This window comes from Peromyscus maniculatus, chromosome 9 (assembly GCF_049852395.1).
Source record: "Peromyscus maniculatus bairdii isolate BWxNUB_F1_BW_parent chromosome 9, HU_Pman_BW_mat_3.1, whole genome shotgun sequence".
Classification (NCBI taxonomy): Eukaryota; Metazoa; Chordata; class Mammalia; order Rodentia; family Cricetidae; genus Peromyscus; species Peromyscus maniculatus.
Window position 1 is genome coordinate 55,069,783 of NC_134860.1, and position 14,326 is coordinate 55,084,108.

The 14,326-nt window shown below is 49.8% G+C and overlaps 1 protein-coding gene across 1 annotated transcript in view; it reads right to left on the reverse strand.

Moving 5' to 3' along the window:
- Positions 1-2,193: 2,193 nt before the first annotated feature.
- The window catches only part of Cryl1 (crystallin lambda 1), a 123,938-nt gene continuing 111,805 nt past the window's right edge, over positions 2,194-14,326 (reverse strand). Inside the window, exons 6-8 of the mRNA XM_016006914.3 lie at positions 12,053-12,158; positions 2,817-2,923; positions 2,194-2,457 (exon numbers count right to left, since the gene is read on the reverse strand). Coding sequence (XP_015862400.2) covers positions 2,344-2,457; positions 2,817-2,923; positions 12,053-12,158 — 327 coding nt within the window. The 3' untranslated portion in view covers positions 2,194-2,343. The remainder of the gene's footprint in view (positions 2,458-2,816; positions 2,924-12,052; positions 12,159-14,326) is intronic.

A 14,326-nucleotide genomic window follows, 5' to 3' on the forward strand; every position in this document is an offset into this window, starting at 1 on the left:
GATTCATAATAGCTAATACAATGTAACTGCTGTGGAAATGGCTGTCATCCTCCATAGCTGTGACCATGGTGAGGGGAAACGTTCGTGCATGTTGCTTTTCAGAACTTTCTAGAATTCTTTCCCAAATACTTTTGATCTTCCATTTGGCTGAATTCCTTAGATTCTGAACCTGCAGGTATTTCCAAACGTGCCTGACATTCGCCCAGGAAGACACGACAACGAAAATAGGGAACTATAACTTAGACATACAATAAAAACCAATGTTTCCAAGTTGGTACCACCTTCTGTCCCTCCTGCCCCAGCAACGCTGCCCAGAACAAGTGAGTACCCCTGCCTGGCACCCCTAGGACCTCACTCATGTAGTCTCAGGCCCAGCTACCTACGTGCCCAGCCCTTCCAGGACTCTCATGGCTCATCAACACCAAGAGCCGGGCAGGTCATGAGTGGTAGGCACGCTGAACTAGGTCCCCCTCATGTGGGTGTCCAGGCATGGTCTGGGTACGGCACGGCCTTCGGGACTCAGGGAGGAGGCAGGCAGCTCGGGGAGACAAAGCTGTGACTCTGTAACAGCACTGCTCGGAAGTGCCTTGAAGGGAGGGAGGGTGGAGGAGCCTTAGCTGAGGAGATGCCAGGGCCCTGCCACTGGTGAAGCAATGAGCTCAGGAAGAGACTGAGTCACCAGAGCTGAAGACCTATCTGGAACTCCATCAGGCAAAGACAAAGAGGAGGCCTTTCAGGGTTCAACACCTCCTTTCCATCCTGTCAGGTCTGCCCGGAGAAGTTTTCGAACACGGGACATCTCCCGCCCTGCCTCTCACTTTCTGATCCTGCACTTTTCCCAGCTGTGACAGGCAGCTCCTACTTACAGGCATCCCCAGTCTACTGCCCCACAGCCTCATTCATACCCTCACAGCAGGCTTGCATCCAGTCTGGTCCTTTCTGCTGTCAGAGTGAACTTGTGGGACCCTGACCTGATCCAGTGCTGGGAGAGAGAGGTCTAACCATTGGTCCGGGGGTTCATCCTGATCAGGTTGGTTGGGGCCTCTCTGCAGAGTACTCTCCTGGCCACCGTGAGCCGAGCCATTCTAAGCATATCATGTTTGGACCCCACGCTCTTCCTCTGCTGGCAGGCACTGGCTGACTCCTGTGATCCACTCAGGCTCACAGCCCACCTCCCTGATGCTTCCCTGGCAGGGCCTCTCAGAGTTATCACGTTCCTCCATGGGCATGCACCCTCGGGGCATGGAGCCTGCTGCACGGTCACTTTGATTCATGGTAACCCCAGATCTTTAGCCATTCGGTGTGGGCTGAGAACATGGGGGTGTGCTGATTAAGACTCACAAGCTAGCGAAATGACCTAATCAAACTCACTGCTTTCCACACCGCAACGGCCTCCACCCTGAGGAAACACGGCTCCCTACCTCATGACACTGAGACTCCCACCACCTAAAACCGCAAGGCCAGTACCTCGTCAGAGCTGTTGGGAAGCCCTGTAATGGTATCCGGCAATCCGAGCCACCATGGAGGGATGCACACACTGGTGTCCTCAGAGTGCCCTGGAAGCTTGTGCTACCAACAGACTTCATGTTGAAGGAAGTTCTAGAAATGACTGTTCGAGCTGGTGTCTTTTCTGCAGAACTCTACACCATTTCCTTTACTGCAGACATGGCTGGGCAGCCCACAATGCTCCTTAAACGTACCTGACCAGAGGACCCCAGGGCACAACTGAACTAGTCTGGGAAAGAACTGGCCCAAACTGGAGGACTGTTTGCACATTTATTTATTTGTTTGTTTGTTGTTTGTTTAGTGTGTGTGTGTGCGCGTACACATGTGCACGCGTACGTGTGTGTGTGTGTGTGTGTGTGTGTGTGTGTGTATAGAAAATGCCTGTCCTCATGGAATCAAGATTTTAATCAGAATATTTTTTTTATTCAAACTGAAGGTGATTGCTTCATAATGCAGGGTCACAGGACACTCAGAGCGGGATTAGAAAATGATTACAAAAATTCTTTTGAATTAGATTAAGATAACAGGAAACTGCAATCATCGCCTGGAAATGCCTGTGTAATCACACTGGAAAGAAGAGGTGAAGATCTTCAGCCTGTTTGCCCGGGGTGGGGCAGGAACCCCACACCTCAGAGTGCTCTGATAGCCCAGTGCAGGGTCAGGCGGGAGTGACCAGAAGACACTTGGTGTCCACAGCTGCTCACAGTGAAACACAGAGGAGCAGACCTGGTCTTCAGGCCAGCTTCCTGGGCTTCTCGGTGCTGCACAGGGATTGGATCTTCTCGTCTTGCCGAACAGAGCTTCCCAGGAAGGAGTGATGGAGACATCGTGAGGGATTTACTGGGGCTGCACCTGGCTCTTCAGCTGGGCCAGTTTCATGAGACAGTCATCCCTCCACTGCCTTCTGGCAGCTAAGTGTTCGGGGTCATCAGGAACCTTCATGCACATGTCCTGGGAAAAGGACGGGGGAAGAAAAACAGAGAACACACACAGAGGAAATAATCTGCCAGGAGTGTACTTGTCTCTCCTATTTATGCCAGCTGTGTGTATACTGCTTCCAAAGACACAGAAGCACAAACAATCCACAGTTAGTGAATACAAGGTCCAGATCTCCAGAGATCTCCATGACAAGTCACAATGAGCCGCTGGCCACCATCACCTTAAGGTATCCTGGAGACCAGGATGCAACTATGGGCAGTCAGGAAGAAGTGGCCATCAGAACCAAGGGTCAAGACTGCAGCTACTGACAGAGCTCCACCCACAGATGGCCAGTACGTGCCAGCTTGCATGCCCCTGGGTAGTCCACATACCTGGTTAACTTTCTCCACTGTGGCCCCTGAGAATTCTGGAACAGGACCAAAAGTTTTGAGGACACGCTTCATTCCATCACTGTATCTGTCACAGTAGCTTACCACACCTGTAATGGCGTAAAAACAGGAGCCCACAGATCAGCATCACATTCTGTAACTCCAAACTGAGACCCATACAGAAGGAAGAAAAAATCTACAGAAACGAGGCGGGAGGTGAGCAACCTGCTGGCCTGGGCAAGCAGAACCCCCACGAGTCTATCTTAGCTTTCTGGAAACGAAAATCCTGAAGAGCACTGGGCTCCTTAGGCCTGCCATGTGTCCCCCACCAGTTCATCTCGGGGGCCCTTGGTCAGTGTATCTCGGGGATCCTCGGTCAGTGCATCTCAGGGGCCCTCGGTCAGTGCATCTTGGGGATCTTTGGTCAGTGCTTCTCAGGGGCCCCTGGTCAGTGCATCTTGGGAACCCTTGGTCAGTGCATCTTAGGGGCCCCTGGTCAGTGCGTCTTGGGGGCCCTCAGTCAATGGTGCTCACACTCTGACATGCATAAAGCATCTCCTCAACCATGTACTGCTAAGAGTGTGTGCTGGGCTTCATTTCTCCCCTTCATTTCTCTTTTTCCCTTGCCTCCCACCCTTTTTCCTTCTTTCTGATACAGAGCTCGTGTAGCCCAGGCTACATAGATGACCTGGAATGTCTGGTCCCACGTCCACTATTGAAGTGCTGGGATCATAGGCATGTGCTACCACTCCTGCTTTCTGTGGAGCTGGGGATCCAACCAAAGGTTCCATGAATGCTAACTAAGTACATCTCCAGGCTCCTCTCCTTCCCCTACCCTCCTTTTTAGAGACTCCATAGCCCACAATGGCCTTAAACTCAGGACAATCCTCTTGCCTCAGCCTCCCAAGTACTGCCACCACAGGCATGAGTTATCATGAATGGCTTCAATTCATTCTTCAAGAACCCAGATGTCAAAACTCCAGTCACTCCCTCTTTATCACACACTTGAGCCTCAAGGTCAGGTTATGCCTTATCTGGTATTTACGAGGTGGTAAGACCTGCTCCAGGGCTCTATTTATCACTTGCTACACTTCCATCAGGAGGGCTGGAGCCAGGCCTGCACCCCTGTGCACAGGCTGTCCCAGCCCCGCCGGGCTAACCAATTTCTCCACTGCCGGGGTTTGGTGGAGAAATGAGTGAGGAGGAGGAGGAGGGGGTCACAGTCAATACAGTAACTGCAGGGCTGTGTGGGCTGAGGCCAAAGTTAGAACCCGGTGAGCTGTGAAGGAAAAGCACAAGCCTGGTCTAACCTGGGTACCTTTCTGAAGAGTAGCCACCTGCCCCAGGGCACTCAATTCCCTCCTCTTCCCCTATATGCTGAGCCTTGGAGCTGCAAGAGCAGGCACAGGTTAGAGACAAGATAAGCCAGAAGCCAGGCCTAGGATCCCAGAGGCCAACATGTCTGTAAGTCCTGGCTATGCTGACTCTGGCACATTTTTCCCCTTTTGTAATGCTGGACATGAGTTGTACCATTGAGCTATCCCTCGGGCCCATGTTCAGCCTTCCAGAGCCACAAAGCCTCAGCAGTGGGTCACTGGAACACAAATAAAATTGCAGAATTTGCACAGCCCCCAAAGCTTGCTCTCATCTACCCCTTGAAGACTGTATGCCAAAGAGCCTTTGAAAAAAAGAAAGTGTTTAGAAGGGGTGTGTGTGTGTGTGTGTGTGTGTGTGTGTGTGTGTGTGTGTGTGTTGAGACTGCGTCTCATGTAGCTCAGGCTGGCCTCAAACCCACCTTGTAGCCAATGCTGGCTTTGAACACAGTCCTTCCTATTTCTACTTCCAAAATGCTGGAATTACAGGTGGGCACTCTCCACACCCAGCTCGAGAAACTGTTTTGAAGGGTAAAATATTTAAGCCAACAAAAATTTCTGTCATCAACACCTGCAGTTAACCAGTGGCTGGTTTTTAAAGAGAGTGCTCACTGCATACATGTTAGCTCTCAGCAGTCCAAAACTCTGCAAGCTCCTGTAAATGCTCCAGCCATGTTCAGTCTTCTCCGGTGGTTTAGAATTGCCAGAGACCAGAAAACCAGGTAAATATCTTTCCCTTAAGAAATCAAGCATTTGTTCCACTTTTCCTATCTGTTCATTTATTCACACTAACAATAATAAAAATCTAGACACAACTACAATGTATTCATTTGGAGTTGGGGGGCAAGAGACACAGGATTGAATATATTTGAACGATGTTAAATTATGACAAAATTCCTAAGATAAATCATGTGTCAGGAAGGTGGTGGGACCTGCATCAGGCTGTGCTCATCACTCATCCGCACTGCCATCAGGAGTGCTGGCACCAGACTGCCTGAACCACACGGTGCACGAACTCTCCAAGCTGTGCTGTCCCAGCTCAGCCAAGCTGATGGATTTCTCCATTGCTTTGGGCTTGCAGCAAGCAGAACATCATGGTGGGGAACACATACATGATGGAGAAAAGCTGCTCACCTCATGATGACCAGGATCCAGACAGGAAGAGGCCGGCCTCCCAATAGCCCATTCAAGGGACAACCCCAGTGGTCTAACTTGTTTCTAAATGGGCCCCGCCTCTTTTAAAACAATTTATTACGTGTGTGTGTGTGTGTGTGTGTGTGTGTGTGTGTGTGTGTGTGTGTGTGTAGGTCAGAGAACAACTTGTGGGAGCTGGTTCTCTCTTTCCAGTATGTGGATTCTGGGGGTCAAATTCAGGTCCTCAGGCTCGGTGGCCAGCCCCTTTACTCCTGAGCCACTGAGATGGCTCAGGATCCCATCTCTTAAAGGTCCCATGCTCCTTCCCAAATAGCACCACAGGCTGATCATCAAGTATTCCACACAGAGTCTTTGGGAGACATTTAAGACCCAAGCCATCACAGAAGAGAGTGAGAAAATGGATTGTGGCTGCATTTTTAACAAGCTTATAGGGAAAATGGAGCCCAGGCCCCTCTCTGGAGCCAGCTCCATCTCCCCAGCCAATGGAAGCAGCGGTCTGAGGGGATGGGGTACACAGACCACGTTTTATCTAGGGTCACTTTACATTCCTTCAACAAATGTTCATCGTCCACCATCCTGAAATCATTCCAATCTCACAGAGACTTTCTAGAACTTTCTCTACTGCCTTTTATAAAACGCCTGAAAATTTAAAGGGATGTTTCTCTTATTTTGTAGATGTATTTATATTTTCATTTTATGTGCATGAGTGCTTTGCCTGCCCATATGTATGGATAAGCACTATGTGCATGCTTGGTACCTGTGGAGTTTGGAAGAGGGCATGAAGAATGGATGTGAGTGGCCGTGTGGGTACTTAGGTACCCAATCCCATCTCTCCGATTCCCATGGGACATTCACTTCTTCAACATTTAGAATAAAATGTGATAAAGCTGTTTACAATACAACTCACATCCCTCACCCTATGCAACAAAATTTGACTTCTCTATGAGAGAGAGAGAGAGAGAGAGAGAGAGAGAGAGAGAGAGAAATGGAAATATCAATTCTACCAGAAGGGGAAAAGCCCAGCCTTGTCTTTCACCCCACTGGCTCACCACCACCCTTTCTTCCTTCACTTCTAGACTTCCCTCCGTCCTTCCTCTGTGCTTTCCTGTGCCCTGTCCATGTGAGCTTGGCTCTTCCACAGCTCTTAAAAAGCTTGGCTCTGCAGAAGCTAAACCTAATTTTTGTTTTGTTTTGTTTTGTTTTTCGAGACAGGGTTTCTCTGTGTAGCTTTGTGCCTTTCCTGGAACTCACTTGATAGCCAAGGCTGGCCTCGAACTCACAGAGATCCGCCTGCCTCTGCCTCCCAAGTGCTGGGATTAAAGGCGTGCACCACCACCGCCCGGCTCTAAACCTAATTTTAAAAAAAGATTTATTCATTCTTATTTCATGTATGTGGGTGTTTTGGCTTCACGTGTGTCTGTGCTGTGGTTGTGAGCCTCCATGTGGGTGCATGCGTGTCTGTGCTGTGGTTGTGAGCCTCCATGTGGGTGCATGCGTGTCTGTGCTGTGGTTGTGAGCCTCCATGTGGGTGCATGCGTGTCTGTGCTGTGGTTGTGAGCCTCCATGTGGGTGCTTGTGTGTCTGTGCTGTGGTTGTGAGCCTCCATGTGGGTGCATGCGTGTCTGTGCTGTGGTTGTGAGCCTCCATGTGGGTGCATGCGTGTCTGTGCTGTGGTTGTGAGCCTCCATGTGGGTGCATGCGTGTCTGTGCTGTGGTTGTGAGCCTCCATGTGGGTGCTTGTGTGTCTGTGCTGTGGTTGTGAGCCTCCATGTGGGTGCATGCGTGTCTGTGCTGTGGTTGTGAGCCTCCATGTGGGTGCACCTGTGTCTGTGCCATGGTTGTGAACCTCCATGCGGGTGCTTGTGTGTCTTTGCCAGCTGTGGTTGTGAGCCTCCATGTGTGTGCTTGTGTGTCTGTGCCGTGGTTGTGAGCCTCCATGTGTGTGCTTGTGTGTCTGTGCTGTGGTTGTGAGCCTCCATGTGGGTGCACCTGTGTCTGTGCCAGCCGTGGTTGTGAACCTCCATGTGGGTGCATGTGTGTCTGTGCCGTGGTTGTGAGCCTCCATGTGTGTGCTTGTGTGTCTGTGCTGTGGTTGTGAGCCTCCATGTGGGTGCTTGTGTGTCTGTGCCAGCCGTGGTTGTGAGCCTCCAGATGGCTGCAGGGAGTGAAACTCGGACCCTCTGGAATAGCAGCCAGGGCTCCTAACTGCTGCTCTCAGCTCTCTGGCCGTGAAGCTACTTTCTCAAGAGATGTTCCTACAGACAATGACAGAACAGGAAGGAGTTGATTCCCAGAAGATCAGAGTTAGCTTATCTTGTTGACTCCCAGTTCTCTGTGTGTGAGCCCCTCAGGATAAAACAGGGGGTTTCCCTGAACCTCAGCACCTCCACCAACAGGAAGCCCTCCTGTCTGTTGAATGTGTGGGGCGAGGAGACACAGTCCACCATGCCATACCTGGCTGGCCACCCATACCTGACTGACACCCCTCAAAACTGGGTGTTCGGTTTTCTGGAGGACTCTCACTGTAACCCAGACCCAGCTCGTGAACCCACACCGACATGGATTCACCTGACTTAGGAGGGTTCCACAGACTTAATGAACACAGAGCGGCAATGCTGAGTGTCCTCTAAGGACAGGGTGGTCAGGGCGGCAGGGCCCACTCCAGCACCAGGCCGTGTCTCCCAGCTCGGCTGCTCCCACCAGCAATGATGGGCCAGCAGCAGGCTCCTGCCAAAAACCACGTAAGCGTCTCCACGACCAGAAGCCGGTGATCAACCAGTTCACCTGGAGGGGGACCCGGGGTTGCCAGACTCTGAGATACTGTCCCTCCACAGAGACAGCAAAACACAAAGTCCCAGGAGCTGCCAGGGACAGGGCAGGACCCAGATTCTCAGCGGAGAAACCAGGCCTGGTTCTAGCACTTCCTCGACCGCGCAATCAAAAAAAAAAAAAAAGCCTCATCTGTATTTCCTGTTTCGCCCTCAGGCCTGGGTCAGTCTTTGGGGGGGAATTAAGAAAGCTTCAAACAAACAAAAACCCTGGAAGAGAAATAAATTAAACCCAACAAGCTGAATAAAGATAACATTTAAATGGTGGATGTGTAGCTCAATCTAGCGTGGCACAGGCTCCGGGTTCCATGCCCCAGCACCACCACTAAAGACAAAGAGGAAAATAAACAAAAGGCTATGTATTAAGCAAGCGGGTTTGTTTGTTTGTTTTGTTGTTTGTTTGTTTTTTGTAGGAATGGGTTTTTTAAGGAGAAAAATGGGGAGTCTGTGTTAGGGTGAGTTGGTAAATCCTGATTGCATGTGTCGGCTAAATAATGAATGATTGCTGGATCTTGGTGTTTTGCCTCAGGAATGAGTCAGCGGCCAAATTAAAAGGGAATGGACCTTGGGGGCTCACTTTCGGCCTGGACTCTAATGGTTCTTAGCAAGGAGGGGAAGGGTAAGAGGCACAGCCTGTTGGCACCGTGGTTGCCAGGCCTGGGCCTGCCGAGCCCTGCCGAGCCCTGCCGAGCCCTGCCGAGCCCTGCCGAGCCCTGCCGAGCCCTGCCGAGCCCTTCTTCACCTCCCCTGTGGTCTCTCTGCTGCCCCTCCCCCACCAGGAAGCAGCTGTTACCCCACTGAACAGATGAGAAGACGGAGGGGCACTGAACAAGCCTCTGGTCCAGGCTTACGTAGCTAACAGATGGGAAGGCCGAGGTGGGAATCTGGCTGTCCTGCTGGCCAGAACCTCCATTCTGAGAGCATAGATTTCACCAAGGCTGCTTTTAAAAAGTAGATGAGAAGGCAAACTTTGTACCCTACTCTGCCGTTTTCCTATTTAATTAGAATCTTAGAACAAAAAAATCCTCCCTTCCCCTGACAGCTTCCCAAAGCACCTCTGCCAGGAGGTCTTCCCACTTCTCGGAGTTCCTCAGCAAACGGTAACTTTTTTCTTTTCTTTTTCCTTCAGATACTAGCCAAAGCCTTCGAACACTTTCCCAGGAACTCTGGGAATCCTTCCTCGTTCTCTGAAGCTTCGGCCACCTTCTGCCAAGCAGCTGCTTCCAGCCTCCGCTGCTGAGGCTGCCGGCTTTCCCAGACCCAAACTCAAAAGACATGGTCCTCCTCCTCTCCATCCCCTCCTCCCGGGGCAGCTGACAATTACAGCTCACCTGCCCTGGGGTTTTCTCTCCAACTGGAATAAAATTATCCTCAAGCTTTAAAAATCAGTAAATAAACCTAAAGTTCCTGCACTTGCTTTAGAAAAGATGGTAGCTTTTAAGACCAAAAACCCCCGTAAGTCCAAGACTGATGAGAACCACGTCAGCAAAACCAGGAAACTGCCAACCCTCTCCAATCTCAACATATTCTGGGTGACACCAGAATAGGGCCGCTGGTTCCCAGCCAGATCTTATAACTTTCTAGCTCTGGGCTTTGGAATGCTCAGAAGTTGAAAACTACATCCGACCCCTATTATCATATTAAGCCAATTAAGCTTTCTTATCGTATCAGTTTTGTTTGAAAAATTGTTGTGGGCCTCCTTCCTGTCTGCCACCCCACTGATCCTTGAGTGTCCGGTGTCACTGGCTTCTGTTTCTATTTGTTTGAGATTCAAAGCTCTTCTCAGTTCCCCCCTATCAATTTCCCACAATACCTTAACTATCTTAGCTCTCTCGAGAAAAGAGAAACATGGTGGTTATCGGACAGTGTCCACGTCCATTTCAAATGCTTGGCTGGTGCTCCCCACTCTTAAGATCTGGCTGAAAAGACCTCTGAAATGATCCAAGACCATTCCGATGATACTTCAAAACTCTAATTTCACGTGTATGAAGGCGTCTTCTTGGTATTTTCTTCTCATGTTCAATGGGTATCCTCTCGCACAAAGCATGGGAGTCTGCTTTCTTCCTCCTGCTGCTCTTAGCAAGGCTTGCCTTTAAGGGAGGCTCAGTTATTGCACTGTTATTGCAGGGCTAGTGTGGTGAGTCTGCTCCTCGATCATACACTCACCTGCTGCATGTACGTAATGCTGAGTCTGGGAAAAGTGCCTTAAATATTGGTTGGGAAGAAGAGTTCATTAACTAAAACATCATCGGATCACAGGACAAAAGTCAGACCCTGAGAGGCCATCAGCTCCAACCCACCACACGATAGGAACTTCCTCTCAACATCTACCCATGGCCCAGGATGTGAGCCCTCCCTTCCCAGGTCACTAGCACCAGTTACTAGAAAGTTCTTTCTGTCACGTCAGTCACACACTATAAACACAACCTGTCTGCCTGGCATTTCCAGTCTTTTGTTCTGGTTCCGCCCACTCAAAAAAAAAAAAAAAACAGGCACACAGCAGGGGGTAGAATGCACTCTTGTGATCCCAACACGGGGAAAGCTGAGGCAGGAGGATATTTACTTGGTGTTTGAGACCAGCCTGGGTTACATCGTAAGTATCAGGAGAGCTGGAATTAGAGTGGAACCCTGTCTCCAAACAAAACAAAATGATGGGAACACATTTGTACCCCCCCTCTGGCTTCACCCCACCCCACCCCCACCCCCACCCCTACCCCCAGGGAAATCTCCTTCCTCAATATCTCTTGTGAAATAGAGTCTTGACCTACAGATAACATTCCTTTTCTCTTTCTATGTCTCTTTTACCACTTAATGAGGACTCGGTTAAAGTAACCTACAGTAATTGTATCAGTTTACAGCAGCAGAGCAGTAAAAAGATAATAAACATTACCTAGGGCTCAGAGGAGGAGCGCTCACCTCTCAGGCAGAAAGCACTAGGGTGGACCCCCAGCAACACACACACACACACACACACACACACACACACACACACACACACACACACACACACACACGAAAAGCAAAAAGCAAAAACCATAAACACCATTTCCTATTGTGACAGATATGGCTCACGCCTATGATTCCAGCATGAAGCCGGAGAATCATGCATCTGTGGCTAGCCAGGGCTATGTAGTGAGACTTCACCCAGGACCAAAAAAAAAAAAAGTTACTATTATTTAAATACCAAGAGATAGCTAACGTGTAGGCAACATCTTTTCAGACTTTGGTACATCACTGCATTGATGTGTTTTGATTTAGTATGGGTTTTAACACTTTAGTTATTTTTAGTATGGGTCGTCTTTGCATCATTTAAAAATCCGCTTCACTCTCGCCCTTTCAAGTTATTTTTCTTTGGAACTAACCAGGTCATGCTGACTTGCCCGAGCCTCTGAAGTCAGCTTCTGGACAGTGGTCTGGCCTGGCCCACCTTGCCAGGCCTCTCCCGTAAAGCACCTGCCTTGTGACCCCCGACCTTTGGGAAGCCCACACCCACAGGCACTGGTGAGTGGGCAGAAGATAACTCCAGAAGCATCACTGGGGACGATGTGGCACTGCCGCCTCTCCCCTGGCTCTCTCTTGCTCCTCTCTCACCAAGCGACAAGCTACGCAGCAGTCCTTATCACAGCACTTCCCTTTCTTCCTTTCGGATTCCATCAAGGACTCCTCACATCCAGACCCCTGAGCTTCACAGACCCCGTGTGGACTTACGTACCAGTCCACAGGACTCTGTGCCTCAGCCCTGTCTGAGTTACTAGGGTTGATGGGAGTCCTTCTAGGTACTGCCATTATCACACTGCTTAAAAAGAAACAGCACAGGCTGGCAGATAGGAAAGCTCACAGAAATACTCGATACCACAGAACACCATCTCTGTCCCAGGCATACCTTCAGCATTGAGGTGCATAGTCTCCAAGGGTCCAATGAATGCGTACCGCATGCCCAGCCCATCTGACATGACCAGGTCCAGGTCGTTAGGAGACACTATTCCTTCCTACATGAGGAGAAGGCGGTAATACACAGTTTAGTTCTCTAGAAAGGCAATGTTGTTAACACTACTTATCCTAACTTCTTGTAGGCAGTATCGCCCCCCTCAAAAAAGACCCACTGTTTCATGCACTGTAATATTTTAATGAAATTGTTTTTACAACCAAACTATCCTATATGTGTGAGTCCTAAAAAACGAGTTTCAAGGCCCAAATACTGAGACCTGCAATCGATCTGTACCTCTTCTCCTCTTTACCATCCCCACGAATCACCTGCAGCTTTGGAGACAGGAAAGATAAAGTAGACCCAAAGAAAAGATGGGGCGGGGGAGGGGGGGGATATTTGATCAGGAGATGGGATGGTATTTAAACACCCCAGAGAATGGGAAGTAGCTCTCAGGCTTCACCTGCCTGCAAGCCAGGCCTTGGTCAGCTTTTAATGAGTTTGTAGGAAATGCCATTCTTTGATGAAATACGGCTTAGGATGGGTTTGTTTGCCAAGGTGGGGCCCTAGAAGTTTCTGCAAATGTGAAGTGCCAAGCAAGAGAAAAGTTGTTATGTGCTGGGCTTAGAAAACCAGCCCACTTGTGTGCATGGCTTCAGGTGCAAGACTTAAGTCACCAGTGGTACATTCTGGCAACTCACTGCAGGTTCACACCCTGCTGAGGACCTCTGTACCCTGGGCATCTCAATTCTCAGGAGGGCAGAGAAACATTTCTCCCAAATTCCTGCTGGCTAGACTGGCAGCATTCTGTGGAACCTGCCACTCAGGGACTCTTTCCTGAGCCGTTTCTTCCAGAGAGGGTCCTGTGGACTTGATATTTGTAAAGCCGCTAACCATGCCATAAGCAGCTCTGGAAGGCCCCTGTCAGTCCTCACCTGGAGGACCCAGGTCCTTTATGGAGATACATCCATACACTGTCACCCTGTGCACATTGCTCCCATCAGACATGTCACCTCAGTCTGACATCTTGTCAGCCTGAAGGAGGGATCTGAGATATCATCATGGTCCTCAGGGTTCCTCTGGAAGGAACCCTTTGTCCTCCAGATGCCCCTGGGATTGGGCATCAGAGGCTGAAGAGCCCCCTGCTGGCCTGGTCAGCAGGCATTTTCCACTTCCCAGACTCCAAAGGTAACAAGACTTAGGACAGTTGGGAAAGCGGATTTGCAGTACCTACCACCACTGCTACTGTACCCCAGTGAATGAAAAAGAGAGGAGTCTTGGGTCTGTGCGTGCTTGGACAACAACCCCAGTTCAGTTGAGGGAGAGGACAGAATTGCAGAACCAAGATGAAGACAGAGCCCACCACCCTGGAATGACAAGTCTCGGTCATATCTGACTAAGCAACTCAACTTCAGAGAAGCGCATTCCATCGAGCCACAGCACATGAGACATGAAGACAAAAAGGCTGTATGCACTCAAGATGCACACACAGTGCAGAGACCTGTGATAAAGCAAGGACCTGGCACCAGCTCACTATCTTCCTAAAGACAGACACCCACTTTCTATAATAACCATGCCCTGGCTTTTGAGACCGGCCCTCGGAGTTTGCTTTTCTTCGCACACTTCTCATCGAGTAGTACGTAGTATGCATTCTCGTGCGACTTGATTCTGCTTCTCAATATCATGGTTTTTAAGATATACACAGGGGTGGGGGTGAGGCTCACCTTCTTAACATGTGCCAAGCCCTGGGTTCCACCCACAGAACTACAAAAAGAAAAGTAAATACAGATGCACCTACTCTACGTATGCCTAGAGTTTGTCCATTCTTGTTGATTCTAGTGTACAGCTCCTATACACAGGGCGACAGAGAATATTCTGGAACACAACCCCAGCCTACGTCTGAGAACAACTGCTGGGACCATGCTCCGTCTTCTGCTTTATTAGGCAATGCTATGCTGCTCCCCAGAGCATTGCGTCATACCCATTCCCCCAGGCACCAGCACTGTGTGCAGGAGTTCTCATCTCTCACCGCCTTCCAAAGACAGGGTGCCATGATGTATGCGGCACTCTGACCTGGTAGGGCACCGTGGAGTCACACTGGGTCTCTTGTTCCCACTAACCACCCTACCATGTGTTTATTTGGACTGCCCAGAAGAGCAAAGTCATTTATTCAGTTCACCCAAATGCTGACAAGTATCATTGCTTCCTTTCACTCCTCAAAACAAACTGTAA